This window comes from Phycodurus eques, chromosome 14 (genome assembly GCF_024500275.1).
Source record: "Phycodurus eques isolate BA_2022a chromosome 14, UOR_Pequ_1.1, whole genome shotgun sequence".
NCBI lineage: Eukaryota > Metazoa > Chordata > Actinopteri > Syngnathiformes > Syngnathidae > Phycodurus > Phycodurus eques.
In genome coordinates this window covers 2,407,085-2,425,917 of record NC_084538.1, presented here as the reverse complement: position 1 = coordinate 2,425,917, position 18,833 = coordinate 2,407,085, and the positions used below count along the sequence as shown (strand labels likewise).

General features: G+C 41.1%; 2 protein-coding genes across 3 annotated transcripts; both read left to right on the top strand.

Annotated features, from left to right (window-relative positions):
- The first annotated feature begins 708 nt into the window (after positions 1–708).
- hadhab (hydroxyacyl-CoA dehydrogenase trifunctional multienzyme complex subunit alpha b) lies at positions 709–9,987 on the top strand. Its single transcript, XM_061697144.1, has 20 exons — positions 709–855; positions 1,513–1,554; positions 1,746–1,816; positions 1,911–2,044; positions 2,512–2,650; positions 2,741–2,860; positions 3,916–4,018; positions 4,089–4,211; positions 4,277–4,395; positions 4,461–4,517; positions 5,165–5,274; positions 5,349–5,483; positions 5,902–6,073; positions 6,428–6,514; positions 6,595–6,735; positions 6,817–6,885; positions 7,851–8,046; positions 8,923–9,037; positions 9,122–9,267; positions 9,590–9,987. Exons 1-20 carry the CDS (start codon positions 789–791, stop codon positions 9,733–9,735), a joined length of 2,292 nt encoding a protein of 763 aa, XP_061553128.1. The 5' UTR covers positions 709–788; the 3' UTR covers positions 9,736–9,987.
- Positions 9,988–11,190: 1,203 nt separating this feature from the next.
- LOC133412596 (kinesin-like protein KIF3B) lies at positions 11,191–18,062 on the top strand. Of its 2 annotated transcripts, none has more exons than XM_061696037.1 (9): positions 11,191–11,796; positions 12,122–12,999; positions 13,405–13,506; positions 13,567–13,689; positions 14,665–14,783; positions 14,901–15,017; positions 16,252–16,366; positions 16,762–16,928; positions 17,643–18,062. In XM_061696037.1, exons 1-9 carry the CDS (start codon positions 11,313–11,315, stop codon positions 17,785–17,787), a joined length of 2,250 nt encoding a protein of 749 aa, XP_061552021.1. In that variant the 5' UTR covers positions 11,191–11,312; the 3' UTR covers positions 17,788–18,062. The 2 variants fall into 2 exon arrangements, with proteins under 2 accessions (XP_061552021.1, XP_061552020.1); XM_061696036.1 differs by having other exon boundaries at positions 16,222–16,366.
- Positions 18,063–18,833: the final 771 nt, after the last annotated feature.

The following is an 18,833-nucleotide window of genomic DNA, read 5'->3' as shown; positions in this document are numbered from 1 at the left end:
AACTATTTTACATATACATTTAACATTGTTTTTCATAATTGGTCATAATAAAAAAATTTTGTATTTATTGATTACCTTATTTTAACATATAACAAGAAAAAAACCAAATAGGCTATGTAAATATGAATACTTTTAAAACAAATAGAAAAATCAGCAGTAAATGACATTATTCGCCACATTTTACGTTTTTAAAAATGAGCAGAAAGAAGTAAAAAAAAATGTAGTCCTACTTCTTAGTCTCCAAATAGATTTTAATCTACAATATCATATTAACAAAATAATAGGTTATTCATATGCAATACACCATCTTATATAAGTGTATCCAAATGGGCCCATGTACAAATGTGTACAAAAATTAAAATATTACGCCCAATACTATTTTACACATTTTATATGCTATTATTTATTTATTTATTACGTCGTCTACGAATGTCCTGGCCCGTCTGTCTGCTTTAAAAATCAAATGTGGCTCTTGAGTACAAAGGTTTGCCCACCCCAAATATAAACGTAGGAAATATTTTCTATACCTTTTTTTATTATTATTAATTTGGGCGATATTTTAGAACATCATTTTTGAAACCCAAAACATGATAAGCGGTTTAGTTTCTTCCTTTCGATTGAGCCACACTCCAGTCCGGTAAGTGGCGCTAATGTGCATAAGCGCTTGTTGCCCAACCGCCCATTCAACACAAACAAGACGACGAAGAAGAAAAACGAGGGAGCTAACTTTGCTAGCACGCTAGCCGACGCCGACTGGCGACTGACCTCCGTCTTGCAGCAGCTCAAGCATGGCTTGTGTTCGATCCCTCGGCGTTGTCTCAAATTTGACATTAAGGAGATACGCTGCCGCACCAGGTAAAAACGCAACGGGAAAATATGTTTAGTATGTATTTCATGTACACGTTGATGTTTGTAACGCTGGCTGTGTTACTCCGTTTGACTAATTTGTATGAAAAGCGTCCTGATGTGTGAAATGACATGACGCTTGGATCTCCCCCCCCCCCCCCCATTTAAAATTCTATTTTACTGCGTAGCATTCACTTTTCTTTAAAACTGTGATTCGCGAATGTCTAAAAGTGAACTTGGGCGTGAACTTTAGCTTAATGCTAACGATAAGCGACTATTATACAGTAGCGCCAATAAAGGGCGTTGTGATGAATGTAAATTTCGACTATTAATCACAAAACATAAGGTTGAGGTTGCTGTCTGCATTTAGATCATGTTTGTCTTCACTCGGCATTGTAGTGGCTCCAATTAGACGTCCGGCGTCTTGAATGTGGGTGAAGGGTCACTATAACACGGCGTTGAAGTGGGAGCGTCTTGAGGTCATTCAAGCCATCAGATAACAGTTATCATGCAGTAATGCAAATGTTTATTAAGGTTAAGAATTATTGTTATACACTGAACAAGCGATTTAGCTTTTTTTTTGTGTGACACTTCTCTTGCCTGTCATAATGAATACATAACTCTTCAAATGATAAAAAACAAATTGGTTTTTTTTTTCCCATGCAGGATTTACCTGTCGAACCTTCTCAGTGGTCACGCCAATGCTAGGTATCACTTTATTATTATTATTATTGTTTAAGTCTGTACTGTTTGGCATGCAGTAAAGTGAACACTCACCAATTGCAAATTCATGTCATTGGGAAAAGTTTTTTAGATGTGGAGAGCGATCTTAGTGCAAATAGTGAGGGTTGATTGGATCGTTGTCTCACTGTGCATTATCTCCCTTTGGCTGTTTTAAGCTCGAACCCATGTCAACTATGAAGTCAAGCAAGACGTCGCCGTGGTTCGAATCAACGACCCCAATTCCAAGGTAACGCACAACTGTTTTTTGATTTTGATTTTGATTTGTGTGATTAAAGAGAGAATGACTGTTCAGTCAATACAATAATCCTCCTGCGGTCAAGGTCAACACGCTGTCAGTCCAAATGCAAAAGGAGCTGACGGAGGTGATGAATGAGGTGTGGGCCGACAATGCCGTTGAAAGCGCCGTTCTCATCTCATCCAAGCCAGGGTGCTTCATCGCGGGAGCGGATATCAAGTAAGGGAGGAACCCAATCACATCAGAACTTTGGAAAAAGTCTGTGCTGGGATGCCGGTTGAACTCCCACCTATTTTACATTTTTTTTTCACAAGGAAATAATGGAAATAATCTGATCCAGAGTTAAATTGTCGCAATAAAAGCCAGAGAAAAAAGTGTGACAAAAACTATTAAATTCTTTACATTCTGTATGTTACAAAGTACAATATTGTAGGGGGAGCCTGGAACGGATTAATGGCATTTCCATTCATTTCAATGGGGAAAGATGATTGACCTTTGCTTGCTGCACTGAAGTCCTGTGGCCTACGCTGAGGTTTTGTGACGCATGCCGACTCCTTGGAATTCCAAAGCGTATTTTACCAGAAATGTTCCATATTAAAAGGGTCTACTGTAATTTATGGTCCCATTTATTTATTTTTAATTTTCTTTTTGCGGTTTTTCCATCAATAACCACGCCTTGGCCGCAGTATGATCCAGGCCTGCGGCAACGCCGAGGAGGTCACGACACTCTCGCAGGAAGGCCAGAAAATGTTCGAGAGGATCGAAAAGTCCCCGAAGCCCATCGTGGCCGCCATTAATGGCTCGTGTTTGGGAGGAGGCCTGGAGGTCAGCTAAGCGTGTCCCTGTCACACTCATTTAGTAACTTCTTACTGTTATGACTGATTACACCTCAATGTTCTCTTCTTGTAATTGCAGTTCGCCATCGCTTGCCAGTACAGGATTGCGACAAAGAGCAAAAAAACTGTTCTGGGTACCCCAGAAGTCATGCTGGGTCTTTTGCCGGGAGCTGGCGGCACACAGAGACTCCCCAAAATGGTGGGTTCTTCTTTTATAACTGCGTTTTTTTCTTTTGTTTTTCCCCCAATGAAAGGCTTTATTTAGGTTCTACAGAAAAATTTGCAAATGGCGATTCGTAATCAGAGGTTTACTGTACAGTGGAAACAATCCTCTGTGGAAGGCTCGTTTACTTTCAATTTGTAATAACTTTTCAGCCATGAATTGCACATGTTCAGATTCTCTGAACGTTTTGATGATGATATGGACCGTAGATGATGAAATCCCTAAATTCCTTGCAGTTGTACGTTGAGGAACATTGTCCTTAAACTGTTGGACTATTTTCTCACGCACTTGTTCGCAAAGAGGTGAACGTCGCCCCATCTTTGCTAATGAATGACTGGGCAATTCAAGGAAGCTCCTTTTCTACCCAATCATGGCACCCACCTGTTCACCTGTGGGATGTTCCAAACACGTGTTTGATGAGCATTCCTCAACTTTCTCAGTCTTTTTTGCCAGCCGTCCCAGCTTTCCTGGAACGTGTTGCAGCCATAAAATTCCAAGTTCATGATTATTTGCTAAAAACAATCAAGTGGATCAGTTTGAACATTAAATATCTTGTCTTTCAATTAAATAAAGGTTCAACATGATTTGCAACAACGTTCCAACTTCATTGGAATTGGGGTTGTACAATGAGGCCAGCAGAAATATTATTATTATTTTTTCACCTTTTAAAAATATTAATTTTATTTTTTTAATAGGGTAAAGTTTACCACAGCATAAAAAGAGGAATACGTTTGAGACAGTACACAATACATCAGGGGGATCAGAATTTTAGAAATGGTGCAGTTCTACACAAACCGCAATCGGAATTTAAACTAACACATACATTGATGAAAATGTTTGAATATATTATATTGTTATGTAACATTTGAAAACTGCTTAATGTGCACTTTGTAATTGCATTGCTGCTCTTGAAATACAATGTTAGTGCATATGATGCAATAGTTTTTGTATTGCTCAAGAAACTTTTTTTCTTAGATGAACACAAAAAAATGTTCACGTTAGCAACTTTGTTTGTTTTTTACCGCTTCCAGCTGGGTCTGCCCAGCGCCTTTGACATGATGCTGACTGGACGAAACATCCGAGCTGATAAAGCCAAGAAGATGGGCCTCGTCGACCAGCTTGTAGACCCCCTTGGTAAAAGAAAAATAATAAATCACGTCTGATTTGATAAAAGTTGCCTGAAGTTCTTACTCTCCATGAACAGGCCCAGGTCTGAAGAGCCCCGAGGAGAGGACCATCGACTATCTGGAGGAAGTCGCTGTGGAATGCGCGAGAGGGATCGTGGGCAAGAAGATTCCGCTGGGCAAGGAGAAGAGCGCCATGCAGAGTAGGTCGGACCCGTCTGTATGTTACTTGACGTGACTTTAAGGATTTTGACCGTCTCCTCCGCAGAGATCCAAGACTACGTGATGAGCTTCGAGATGGTGCGGAACCAGATTTACAAGACGGTCCACGGTAAAGTCATGAAGCAGAGCAAAGGGCTTTATCCCGCACCCCTCAAGATCATTGAAGTAAGTTCTTGTCGTTGTCATTCCATTTGACGTGATCTTAAATGGAACTCTTTGTTTTATTCCAGTGCGTGAAGACCGGCGTGGAGCAAGGTCCCGTTGCTGGATACCTCGCAGAGTCCCAGGTAGCGCGGTAGACCTCCGCCAAGGCCGAACGATCGGAATTGAAATCGTCGTCTTCACGCAGTACTGTCGCTGTCGGAGGAAAACTTTGGAGCTCAAGGGAGACGTTTGATTTTTAATACAAACAGATTTAGAGTTAAAGCTGATGTGTAAAATAGATTATTTTATTAATGAAAGTCATTTATGCTCGTATTTTAATTTCATTAATAATTAAACCAATTCAATAAAATGTCAAATGTGTACGTAAAATGGATTCTTTTAAATTTTGTAAGATGTTACATTTTTGTAAATTTTATTTATTTTATTTACAACAAAAACTACTTCTTGAATAGATGTTAAATGTATGTAAAATAATTTTTTGACAAATTGTATTTTATTAATTGTTTTACCAATTTCTTTATTTGTTATTTAATCAATTCATAAATTAAGTCAAAGGTAAAATTGTTCATGAGACAAATTTGAAAGAAATTAGTAATTGTTGGAATAGTAATTCATTTTTTATTTACAGTTAATCAGTTATACATTGAGCGTTTTGCGAAATCCTGCTCCCGAGCAAAAACGACAACGAAACCGTCACCGTCCTTGGCGGAGGTGGCAATGTATTCGTTACTGTAACGACTTCTCTCCGTGTCTGTCCACGTGTCCGCAGAACTTCGGACACTTGGCGAAAACCAGCGAGTCTGCAGCCCTCATCGGGCTCTATCACGGTCAGGTCGCGTGCAAGAAGAATCGCTTTGGGAGCCCCGCAAAAGAAGTCAAGTAGGTCACTTGGCGGCCTTGTAGTCAAAGGGGGGGGGAGGTTGGTTATAACCGGATGTTTTTTCCACTACCAGCACTCTGGGAATTCTGGGCGCAGGCCTGATGGGAGCGGGCATCGCCCAGGTGACGGTGGACAAAGGCGTGCACACCATCCTGAAGGACACCACCGAGGCTGGGCTGGCCCGCGGCGAGCAGCAGGTCTACAAGGGGTGCGTTTCATTTGTCAAGATAGTTTCGGACTGACCGTTTTCCACTCAGTAACTTCCACTTACAACCCAACCCCGACATACAAAGCTTGTCTCTGTTGCAACATTTCAACATACTTCCTTGACATCAATTACAGTACCACTTTCCTATTTACACAGAGCTTCGGCGCCACCATGTGGCATCTTTTCAGAAAGTGCACAAAAATAACAAATAGCTGGGAATAGGGTCCATGGAAAAACAAACCGTTTACAATGAGCGTGCAGGGTATTACGGGATTGTCATTTTCTTCTATAACTGAAGGGGGAAAATGATTAAAATCAGATTTCTGTGGGGAGAAAAAATGCTGAATAGTTTGATTTGAAGGGCGTACCACTCAGCCCTAAGATGGTTTGTCAGCGCCGGATCTGTTTTAAATGCCAGGCTGAACGACAAGACCAAGAAGAGGAGCATCACGTCCTTCGTGAGAGACTCTATTTTGTCCAACTTGTCTGGCACGCTGGACTACAGCGGCTTCGAGAAGGCCGACATGGTGATCGAGGCCGTGTTTGAGGACCTCAAGGTCAAACACGCCGTCCTCAAGGAGGTGGAAGCTGTAAGTACAACTCAATCACCACTGGCATAGTAGAATTTATTTGTTCATGCATTCCAGGAACATGTGGCGCTGTAACTCTTAATTGACAGGGCTTTTAGACCAACAAGAATCCTGATGAGAGTCCTTCAAATGTTTAAAAATACATTTGTTAAATGCCGCCGTCTGCGCTGCTGTTTTGGTTGGCCACACAGTTCCAATGTGCAGAACCATTCATTATTTGTCTAAACAATAGCATTTATGAAGTGAGGTCGTTCGTTCCCTGAAGTTGAAAAACTGCGACGTGTTTATGTGGCTTGGTAGGTGCTGCTGTTTTGGCTTGCTGATGACTTGTTGTATTTAAATTTACCCACACAGGTGGCTCCTCCCCACTGCATCTTCGCCACCAACACATCAGCTCTTCCCATCAAGGACATCGCCGCCGCCAGCAAAAGGCCAGACAAGGTTTGCTGCTGGGGGGGGGGGGGGGGGAGAAACAAAACCAAAAAAAAAACAATCCATCTTCCTCATCGTCACCCCCGCAGGTCATCGGCATGCACTACTTCTCCCCAGTGGACAAGATGCAGCTCCTGGAGATCATCACCACCGAGCAGACCTCCAAGGACACCACGGCGTCGGCGGTGGCCGTGGGGCTGAAGCAGGGCAAAGTCATCATTGTGGTCGGGGTGAGACATATTGACATATTCAGTCATCATAATGAAACGTGAGTGCACAGCAATGACATCGAAGCGACCGTCCGTGTGCAGGATGGACCGGGATTCTACACGACTCGCTGTTTGGCTCCCATGTTGGCCGAAGCTGTGCGAGTATTTCAGGTTTGTCGCCTTAAAGTACAGTGACTTGCTCAAGGGCACATAAGGGTATTTAATATTCAGGGTTATCTCCAATATAACTTTTTTTTTTTTTTTCTTCAAATTCTATTTTTTTAAATAAATTAATTAGTAATTAAAGATCTTAATTGAACATGAGTTTTTCTCAAATTACTTTATTCGTGTAAGATTGCACTTTTTAGTGACTTTTTTGACTGTTCTAGAAAATGTCTTTCTTATTGGAGTACAACTTTAAACCTCAAATATACGGTTTAAGAGGTTTTTTTTTTTTTTTTTATGTATTTATTTTTTTACCTCTGAGTTTTCTATAAAAATGTATATATATTCTCCTAGGATTACACCTTTTTTTTCCTCAAATATGACTTCATTCTTGTGGGGCAATAATAATTCTCAAATGACCTCTGGAAAAATACCAGTAATTCCCAAATATATAACGATATTCTTATCGAATAAGTTTATTTTATTTTTATAAACACAAATAGCCTTTGTTTTCCTCAAGTATACAATTTTATTACTGTAAATTGACTCTTTCCTAAAAGTATGACTTAATTCTCAAATAGACGACTTTGCTCTCAAATATTGGAGGACTTTATTCTTGTAGGATTATGACTTTTTTTTTTTTTTTTTTTTTTTTTTTTTTTTCCCCTTGAATTATAAATCTTTTCTGGAAAATATGACTCTTGTCTTTTAGGATTGCAACTTTTTTCAAATAGACAATCTTTGTCTCCAAAATGTATTTTTATTCCCTCCAAAATATAAATGTTTCCTCAAATATGACTTTTATTTAATTTGTTTCTACTAGCATTATTCCCCCCCTAAAAAATAAATAAAGGACTTTTCATTTTCCATAAGGGAAACTCTATTTTTCCAAACCAAACCCTTGCCTGCACTACTGCTTAAATGTTGACTCCGGCAACGGCGTGTGCGCCCCCGATGTGCGCTCCTTCCAGGAAGGGGCGGACCCCAAGAAGCTGGACGCGCTCACCACGAGCTTCGGCTTCCCCGTGGGCGCCGCCACGCTGATCGACGAGGTGGGCGTCGACGTGGCCGCCCACGTGGCCGAGGACCTCGGCAAGGCCTTTGGGTCGCGCTTCGGCGGCGGCGACGTAGAGGTCCTGAAGACCCTGGTGGACTTGGGGTTCAAAGGTGAGCCACATTGCAAATAAATACTGTGTTTTCGCAGGATTTCAAGTTTCTTTTCTGGAAAATAGACTTTTAAATGACTTGTTCAAAAATGTATGACTTTTTCTCAAATGTTTTTTTTTTCTCAAATATACAACTTTATTCTTGTAGCATTTAGTTAATTCTCATTGGATTATGACTTCTTTTGAAAGTGTAGTTTTTGTTTTTTCCTCAAATGCAATTTTATTCCGAGATTTTAATTTGATAGTTTAGGATTTATTTTTTTTCTTTTAATATACAACTTTGTTTACAGATATGACTACCCTTGTGGTATAATGTTTGTTTACACTCAAATGTATGATTTCTTTCTCATATTACCTTTTTCTCCATTTTTTTTTTATTTTTTATCCGTACTCCCAAATTACCGCTTTTTTTCGAAATCAATTTTATATCTGTAGGATCGCTCCTAATTTTCTCAAATGTACGACTTTTTTGTCATAGAAACTTCTCAGATACGTCTCCAAAATGTACTTTATACTCGTATTGAGTTTTTCCTGAAAATAAATGACTTTATTCACATAGCGTTCCAACTTTTTTGAATAAAAAAATATTCAACTAATTTTGTAAAAAATACATGATTTAATTGTCCAAAGGATTACGGTTTTGTCTCCAAAATCTATGCCTTTGCTCTCGTAAGATTGCTCTTTTTTTTAATCCTTATCTACACACAACTTTTTTTTGTTGCAGCTGTTTTTCCTCAAATATACAATTTTATTTTCGAGTACATTTACTCTTGTCGGCTTACAACTTTTCTGGGGAAAAAAACTTTTCTCAACGATACTTTCGCCTGGATTTTGCATTTGATAGTTTACAGCAACAAATGTTTCTTTCTGCCTTTAGGTCGTAAATCAGGAAAGGGCTGCTACGTGTACCAGCCGGGCCTCAAAACCAGAGAAGTCAACCCGGATATCGAGGAAATCTTGGAGAAATACAAACTCGCTCCCAATCCTGCTGTGTGAGTTCCCACTCACCAATTGAAGTGCCGAGCTGTAATTCAATTGTGAACGCATCTTTCCTTTAACTCCAAATGTTTCTTCAGTACATCAGACCACGACATCCAATACCGACTGGTGTCTCGCTTCGTCAACGAGGCTGTGCTGTGTTTACAAGAGGGCATCTTGAGCAGTCCTCTGGAGGGAGACATCGGAGCCGTTTTTGGCCTGGGATTCCCCCCCTGCCTCGGAGGTCAGACTTCGGTTTATTCAGTTGTGACGCTTTTGAAACAGGAAGTATGATAGAAAAAGTGAGCCGTGTTTCAAGTGTGAAATTAGGTTAATAAAAGTCTGGGGACGTATTCATACAGCTTTAAACATAATTTTAAAAAATGTGGTCGCTACTTCGTGGATTTCACGTATTGTGGGGGTGGCTTGGAAACTAAATAAACGAGGGATTTGCGGGAAACGGAGACAGCTTCTAGGCAGCGGCGGCGCTGACCTGTCGTCCTCGAAAAGACTCAATATCTCGTTAAACAATCGTTAAAGCAAAAGGTCTCCGTCCGGACTTGTAGGCCCGTTCCGCTTCGTGGACACCTTTGGCGCCGACAAGCTGGTGAAGAAGATGCGGCGCTACGAGGCCGTCTACGGTGATCACTTCACGCCGTGCCAGCTCCTCCTGGATCACGCCGGCGACCCCGGCAAGAAGTTTCACAAGTGATTCCGCTGGTCACGTTTTGCCTGGCAGCACTTAACGTGACTGCAGTCTACCACATCCACAACAAGGTGCCTCACGAGAACAATAGGATGCTTTTCATTTTTACCGGATCAACACACTCATTTGATGATGTTTGGATGTTGAACATGCATTAGAATATACTAATTCATCCTTGAATGCAGCATTTGTTCATTTTGTACGTTAAGACTTTATGGGTGGATAATGTAAATGTAGGGCCTTAAATAAAATTTTGTTATGGAATCAAATGCTTTTGTGTATTTTTTTTTGTATATATATATATATATATATATATATATATATATGTGTGTGTGTACATTAAGGTACTTAGGGCCTCAAGTGTGATTATAGCAAACATAAAATAGTTGTTTTTTTTTTTTTTTTCTCTCCCAATACATTTTTTTTTTTAACTGAGAAACTCAAATTCTGGCCTGCGGAAAAAATAGAAATTGAAAACTTATGTCTTGGAATGAAAAAGGAAAGGGAAACAAAATCGAATTTGTTTGAGTTGTGGATGAGAACTTGAATTTCCTGTTTGTCATTTTTGAGACAATCTTTTCAAACACGTGATACTCTATCAAGAGATGCATTTCCCACAAAAATACTTTGGAGGGAAAAACAAAAAACGACAAGAATATTTTTCAGAGGAAGTCATATTTCTGACTAAAGTTGTAATCCAATTTAGTAAGAATAATAAATGGGTAAATTGTGTTTTCAAGAAAAAGTGCTGATCTATGAAATTTAATTTAATTAAAAAAATCATTTTAGAACTCTAATTTCCTTTTTTTTTGCATTATTTTTGTTAATTTTGAGACTATCTTTTCAAACACCCATGATGGTATATTTTTGAGACATTTTCCACAAAAATACTTTTGACAAAAAAAATTAACAAAAATCCTACAAGCATAAAATGTTTTTGAGAGGAAGTTATACATTTCCGACTAAAGTTGTAATCCGACTTCATAACACTATATTTTTTTAGGTAAATTGTGTTTTAAAGAAAGGTGGGAATTTGAGAGATCTGATGTAAAAAATATTCCTTTTACACATTTTTGTGTTATGTAAAAAAAAGTTGCTTTTAATAAAAATCACGCTCATTTTATTACATATTGAAACTTAACCAATTATTTAGTCAAATTAAAAACGTTAAATTGTTTATCGTGTTTTGCGTTTTTTTAAATCAAAATGAACAAACTTTTTTTATTTATTATTGAAATTTTTGTTTGTTTGGAATATTTGTAATACACGTGCAAATATGAAAAAAACTGGACAAGTAATGCAGCAAATCTAAAATGCTGTTCTAAATGTCCCTCAAGAAGTGGCCGGCGGGTGGGCAACCGCTGCCGTGACGCGATTGGTCGTGGGCGGGTCACGTGTGTTTGCCTCGCCTGCCATTGTCCGTCGTCATCCCCGTCAGGGCGTGTTCCCGTGCTGCCGGCGTGTTGACACCGTTCCAGCCGCGATGCGGAGCCCGCGGCGCGGCTATCACACCTCGAGTTCACCGTGACGCGGCCGGAAGAATGGAAGCGTGAAAAGAGAGGGAGAAGGCGAGGTCGTCAACCATGTCCACGAGCAACAAGGGGAAGACGGCGTGCGAGTCGGTCCGGGTGGTGGTCCGCTGCCGGCCGCCCAACAACAAGGAGGCGACGGCCGAGAAGGGGAGCTCCATCCTGGAAGTGGACCCCGAGCTGGGCCGCATCTGCGTGCGGAACCCGAGCGCTCCGGCCGGCGAGCTCGCGAAGGAGTTCGTCTTCCACTCGGTGTTCGGCTGGGGGTCCACCCAGGGCGAGGTGTACGACGACGCCGTCGGGCCCCTGGTAGACTCGGTTCTGCTGGGCTTCAACGGGACGGTTTTCGCCTACGGCCAGACCGGCACGGGCAAGACGTGGACCATGAGGGGGGTGCCGGGCGACCCGGAGAGGCGGGGGGTCATCCCCAACGCCTTCCATCACATCTTCGCCCACATCTCCCGCAGCCGGGGCCACAAGTACCTGGTCCGCTCCTCTTACTTGGAGATCTACCAGGAGGAGATCCGGGACCTGCTGTGTAAGGATATTGAAAATAAGACCAAAAAAAAGAAGAAGTCAGACTACTATGTGGCTGTGTTCGGAGTTGTTCACTCATTCCCGAAAATCCTTAATCACTATTGAGCGGTTTATATCAAAAATGGATGCCCCCAACGATAGCTTATAATTAGAAGTCATTGTGTTATTAGACATTGTATGCGTCAAAAGTATCGGTGTTATGGGTATTCTGTATCGGCGAGCCCTCGAGTGAATACTCGTACTGGAAAAAAGTGGGATCGGACATCCCGAAAGGTTCGCCGTGACACGTTTGAGTCATTTTTTTTTCATTCCACTTTTTGTTTCAGTGGAGAACGGCAGAAAGCTGGAGCTGAAGGAGAGCCCCGAGGAGGGCGTCTACGTGAAGGACCTGTCCTGGGTGGTCACCAAGGACCCGGCCGAGATGCACCACCTGCTCACCCTGGGCGACCGATCCCGCTCGGTGGGCTCCACCGACGCCAACCGCCACAGCTCCCGCTCGCACGCCATCTTCGCCGTCACGGTGGAATGCGGGTCCGAGTCCGAGGACCAGGTCCGGGTGGGGCGCCTCAACATGGTGGACCTGGCCGGGAGCGAGCGGCAGAGCCGCACGGGCGCCCGGGGCGAGCGGCTGCGGGAAGCGGCCAAGATCAACCTGTCGCTTTCCGCCTTGGGGAACGTCATCTCGGCGTTGGCGGACGGCAAGGGCGGCCACGTGCCCTACAGGGACTCCAAACTCACCCGCCTCCTGCGAGACTCGCTGGGCGGCAACGCCAAGACGGTCATGATCGCCACGGTGGGGCCCTCGGAGCGAGACCGCCACGAGTCCCTGGCCACCCTGAGGTACGCCGGCCGGGCCAAGAACATCAAGAACAAGCCCCGCGTCAACGAGGACCCCGAGGCCGCCCTCCTCAGGGAGTTCCAGAGGGAGATCGCCAGACTCAAGGCCCTCCTGGAGGAGCGAGGCGCCTTGGCCAGCGAGCGGCGGCAGAGGCGAAGGGACAGCAAGAGACTCAGCAGGGACCTCGCGCAACTTTGGAAGGAGGGCGAGGAGGAGGAGGAGGAGGAGGAGGAGGAGGAGAAGGAGGAGGAGGAAGAGGGAGAAGCCAGCGGCGGGCCCCAAATCAGGAGGCGCCACTCCAACGGGAAAACCGACCACAGCCAGTGGGATCGGGAGGCCGTGGAGAAGATCATTGAGAAGTACAAGGTAGACCACCTGTGCGTGTGGTGCATTCAAGGACCACCAACCAAACACAAGATGCCGCCACTAATTGCTTTGGCCTGAGCACAAAAACAGCGGCTAGCTAAGATTTTCAGCAAACGCCCGCATATTCGCGGTTTGGCATTCGCAAATGCTGAAGTGAGTTGACAAGTTTGTTGTGTGCCGCCATCTTGTGGCAGCAATTGGAAATTACAGTACACTAGAAACCCCCCCCAATCAAAAAAATATTTTAAATATTCCTTTAATTAAGTCATTTTTTTATATTAATCAATTTGTTATATTTTATTCATTGATTTCATTGACACCCCCCCCCCCCCCCTCCCAAATATATGACTTTAAAAAAAATAAAAACAAATTTCTCCTACCTTGATGTATGTGTTTGCATTCCAGGCCATGGAGAGCAAATTGTTGGAGGGCGGCAAGACCATCACGGATCACACCAATGAGCAGCAGAAGTTGCTGGAGCAGAAGAGGCGCGAGATCGCCGAGCAGGTAAGAAAAGTTTCGTCGTCCGACGACTCAGCCGACTGACCGTGCGGCGTTTGGTCGAAGATTCGCCGGGAGAGGGAGATGCAGCGGCAGATAACGCTGCAGGACGAGGAGACCCTGGAGATGAGGGAAACCTTCTCCTCGCTGCAGCAGGAAGTAGAGATGAAGACCAAGAAGCTGAGGAAGGTGAGCCCGCTCGCAGGGGATAGCGGGACACGTCATTAGGTACACATCGCATTTGAAGTCCCGACGACGCAAAAAAAGAATGGAAATGGAACCTTTTGCAATACAGGGAAAAGCTAGAAACGTTTAGAATTTTGACAGGAAAAGTTGTATCTTTTCAAAAACAAAGTTGGATATCTTTCAGGAAAAATGTGTATATTCATTCAGAGTTCAGATGTATTATGTGCAGGAAATATATGTGTTGAATTCAAGAAACTGCTATTTAAATTTCAACTTTAATCCTGTATGAGTGCATCTTAAAAAAAAAAAAAAATATATATATATATATATATATATATATATATATATGTATATATATATACAGGTATAAAACATTTTCTCCAAAATATACAAATTCTTTCTTGAAAATATACATATTGTTTTGTCTCAGAAATATAGAACTTCTTTCTTGAAAATCTATAATTATCTGTGAGAATATACAAAATTTTACCCCAAAATATGACTTGTTTTAGAAAAATATATTCCTTTTTTTCTTCTTTCTCTCTCGTGTCATTGCATTGTTTCTTCAAACGTTTTTTAAAAGTAGGTGCAACTTTTTTCTTCAAAAATCAAAATGTTTAATTGCTTTTTTTTTTAAATCAACAATTTTTGGTTTTGTTTTTTCAAAAATAGCCGGCTATAATTTATGGGTGAAAATGTTCCACTGTTTTCCTAATTTCTTTCATTTTTCTAAGAAAGATTCAAGATTGCAACATTTTCTTGTACGATTGCAACATTTTGTTTTCTTGAAATATTCTTCATTTTTTGACAACTATCAGTTTTCCTTTTCCTTGCAAAAGGTGTTTATTTCCAATCTGCAAATCTACAATCTCTAAAATACACGACCTTTTTCCTTCGGTTTTCCGCAGATTCCATTTCTCAATTTTATCACGACTGTCAATGAAACTCTATGACACTGATCTATTGCGGCACGTCTAGTTGTACACTAAACTGCAGCTGGTATGGGCTGAGATGCACGACGTGATCGACGAGCACGTCGCAACCAGACAGGAGCTGGAACAGACGCAGAACCAACTCACGCGAGAGCTCAAGTACAAGTGAGAGCAACACCGTCTCGACGTCACTTGAATATTATTATTATCCACCTCTGAACGACTGTCGTGTACCTAATATATTGGCGTGCATGTGTAATTATGTGTCTGCATATTTTCCAGATCCCTCTTGATGGAGAATTTCGTCCCTCCCGCCGAAAAGAAAAAGATCATAAACAGACTTCACTTTGACGCCGAGGAAGATCAGTGGAGGCTGCTGTCGGCCATTCCGTCCGAAAGGTACGAGGGCGAGATGTGCCCGTGCCGGATGCGAAAACGACTTGATAGGAAGGATGAAATGGTTCACAGTTGTCTAGTAAGCAGTGATAACATTTCAGACATTTAGTATTACCGTGTCATGACAAACAATGCGGATGTGCCGGATGCGGTGGTGCTGGATGGAGATACGATTATGACTACATAGTAGGGATAAAATGATTTACCAAGAAACCTAGGACATTTTTTGGACGGTTAGTGTTATTGTGTTGAGAAAAAAAACTGTGGATGCAGCAGTGCTGGATGCATAAGTGCCGGATGCAGATGCGACTATGACTTTATATTCAGGATGAAACGGTTTACAGTTTGTTAATATGTGACGTGGATGTGAGTCCATAGAGGCGATGAAAGTCGTTATGTTTTACCCCCAAAAATGTGCGAACGTATCAGACAGTTGGTATTACTATCATGAAAAAAATGCAAATGCGGCGTTGTTGGAGGTGCCGGATGCAATTATGACTAGCGATAAAGTGGTTTGGTTTTCCCTCATAAAATTATAATGTCTTTTATAATGTTTCAACTGGTTAGTATTATCGTGTCAAAAAAAATAAAATAAAATGTTGATGCTAGATGCAGCTGTCGAAATTGTTTATGATTTATCAATAAACTGTGTCGTGAAAACAATATGCATGGTGCATTTCAGTCAGTTAATATTATTGTGTCATGAAAATAAAATGTGGATGTAGAAGTGCGGTGCCGGATGCGGATGCTACTATGACTTTATAATACGGATTGGACCGTTTACAGGTTACCAATATGGTGTACTGTGATAACATCCAGAAACAGAATTTTTTTTTTCGTATTATCGTGTCAGAAAAGAAATGCGGAAGTGGTGGCGCTGGATGTTTTGGTGCCGGATGCAGCCGTACTGGGTGCAGATGCGACTATGACTTTATACGAAAGATGAAACAGTTTACGGTTTAATCGGTGATTAGTGTTGCTAAAAAATGTGAATGTCCCATCCTGAATGCAGCCGTGCCGGATGTGCAGGTGCCGGATGCAGATAGGACTTCAATATAAGGATGAAATGGTTCACCGAAAAAAAGCTTGATAACGTTTCATGTGGTTGCTATTGCCATGTTGTGGGGGGAAAAAATGCCGTGTATGATTTCTCAAGTGTTGGACGACTTAATACACAATATGATTTTTCTTCCTACTTATTTACTAGTGCGTTTAATTGCCCCCATTTGGCTGCCAGCACGCCCACACGGGTGAAGAGAAGACCTCTCTCCGCCGTGGGATACAAACGTCCAATCAGCCAGTATGCGCAATCTGCTGTCGCCACGGCAACCGGGGCCCCGTCAAGATATCAGGTCAGCACTTGCAGAGATAAAATATAAAATACAATATATTATGTAATACAGTGGTGTCATGGGAGTCTTCCCAATAAAAACAATCAAACGTTTTGGAATGTGTATTATAATGAGGAAAAATAGCACTCTATATTATTGTACTTAAAAAAAACATACAGTAATGACCGGTGACGTTGTTTTTATTTGAAGATTTCTTAAAAATGTCTCGTCGGGAAAAAAGAAATCAGCTCTTCTGGCAATTGTGATGTAATGCAGAGGGTCCAAATAACGTCATAAAAATCAAACATTTCAATTTGAATGCAATCAGTGAAAATGGATGACACAGTGATTGGGAACGAGTGTCAAAATAGTCGAGGGCATGTGACGCGTCACGTGACGTGTTGTCCGACGACCAGGCGGAGAACATCATGCTACTGCAGCTGGACGTGTCGCCGCCCGCCATGTTCAGCCTCAACCTTCACGGGGCTCGTCTGGAGAGGGCCTTCTCCCCCGACGTGATGCCGGACGGCGCCGGGCGGGACGGTACCCGCTCGTCCCAGCGGCTCAGGAAATCAAGATCCTGGTGAGACCACCTGTGGAATTCTCATAATTGTAATTATATAACAATAGTAAATACTGCACACACACACAAATAACTACACGAACGAATGCATAAATGAATAAATTGCAAAATAATGTCACAGAAATGGCTCAGAAATGCCAAGCCAATTAAAAGAATATTATAGAAAAATAATATGTAATATGTGGAAATCGCAATGTCCAAAAAAATTAAGCTGTGATTTACAAGAAAATGCTCATTTTCTCAAAAATAATTGCTTTCTTGTCCTACTAGGACCGTATTCATAAATTTAGTTCATTAAAAATAATTTGTTTGTTCATGCTTGTAGATGCATATTTCGACATATTTATTTACCTCATTTGACAATGAATTGATATGTTGTAAATATGACAACAATTTAAATAGAAACTACTGATAATGAATACCGTAAAATAGAAAATAAATGGTTAGTTAATTACAAAGAAAAGAATATAAAATAAAGAACTCCCATTTTTAGTTTAAATAGTTAATTACAAAGAAAATAATTATGAATGGAAAACTTTTATGTTCACATCACACGCAGAGACGTTTAACCTTTTGATTGTTATGCATTTATTTATTTTTTAATGTCATCTGTGAATGACCTTGCCCTCTTTTAGAAATCAAATGTGGCCCCTGAGGCCCAAACTTTTCCCGGAAAATTGCCGAAAATATATTTTTTGGGGGGCCGTGTTCCAGGTATCAAGCTCCACGAGCGGCGTGTGTTTCGGCATCCGTGTCTTCCGCCGCCCTGACGCCACTATCGCAGAGTCCGTGCCACAGACCCAGGCCCTGCTCGGCCGCGTATCTCACGCCCGCGGCCTCGCTTCGGACCAGCCCCTGATCCCGTGTCGCCATACTTGCTTACCATGTGACAACAACAGCACCAGTAAGCGTGAGGGCCGACTTGCCGAAACTGCTGCGTTATAACAAAGTTCTCTTGATGTAAGCGGATGTTAGCAAAAAGCACAGCCGAAGCTTCCGTGTTTTAGCATTCAAATTGCATTTATTTTGGAGTATTGGTGACGTGAGTCGCTTGCTGCTGTAACTGTGAGGTTAAATCTGCTTTGTATGAAGAAAGGAGCTGCACTGGCTATTTAGCGGACTTATTTTTTTTTTTTTACAGTGGCAACATTGTGACAAGTGAATTGATTGTACTGTATAGCAATGTCAAAATAAAAAATGTGGAGTGGAAAGTTTTTTTTTTTTTTTTTTAAATGTGCCTTCCAAACACAAAAATATAAATACATTTTGTAAAATTGATTTCAAAAAACATGTATAAAGAATAATCACAATCAATAAAAATCCCTAGAAATTTCTTATGCAAAAAATAATACATCCAATAGACATTTTATATATATATATATATATAGCGGAAAACAATTTTAAAAAATGAAATATCCTTGACGATAGAAATAAAATACAAATCTAAATTTTATGAATTATATAAATAGCATGTGACACGACATGTTATATATAGCATGCTATATACCTATATTACTGTATGTATAAATACAGTATACAGTCTATATAAAAATGCAAATAACTTATTTAGCAAATGCACCAGCATGGTAAAGTTAATACTAAATATAAAAAAATATTTATTTAAAAATAATTAGACATCGCAAAAATGCCACAAAAAAATAACTTTTGGATGTCAAGGAAGTTAAGAAATATAATATTTCATATATGTATAGATATGCATGTATACCAATATTGAAATAATAAAACAAATTACAAATGTAAAAAAAGCTACAGGAATTCCAATGAAGTTTATGCATTCAAATAATAAAAATAACTAGAAGTCATGGAAATCACAAACGCTTGAGTTAAAATACAAATATGATAATTATGTATTACATTACATATACAGTTGCATAAATCTTTGAA

Bases quoted from the DNA above. Each gene is read 5' to 3' on its own strand.
- hadhab (XM_061697144.1), top strand. From the start codon at position 789: ATGGCTTGTGTTCGATCCCTCGGCGTTGTCTCAAATTTGACATTAAGG. The intron at 856-1,512 runs GTAAAAACGCAA...TTTCCCATGCAG, and splicing joins GAGATACGCTGCCGCACCAG to GATTTACCTGTCGAACCTTC. The intron at 9,268-9,589 runs GTCAGACTTCGG...CCGGACTTGTAG, and splicing joins ATTCCCCCCCTGCCTCGGAG to GCCCGTTCCGCTTCGTGGAC.
- LOC133412596 (XM_061696036.1), top strand. From the start codon at position 11,313: ATGTCCACGAGCAACAAGGGGAAGACGGCGTGCGAGTCGGTCCGGGTG. The intron at 16,367-16,761 runs GTCAGCACTTGC...TCCGACGACCAG, and splicing joins GGGCCCCGTCAAGATATCAG to GCGGAGAACATCATGCTACT. The intron at 16,929-17,642 runs GTGAGACCACCT...GCCGTGTTCCAG, and splicing joins CTCAGGAAATCAAGATCCTG to GTATCAAGCTCCACGAGCGG.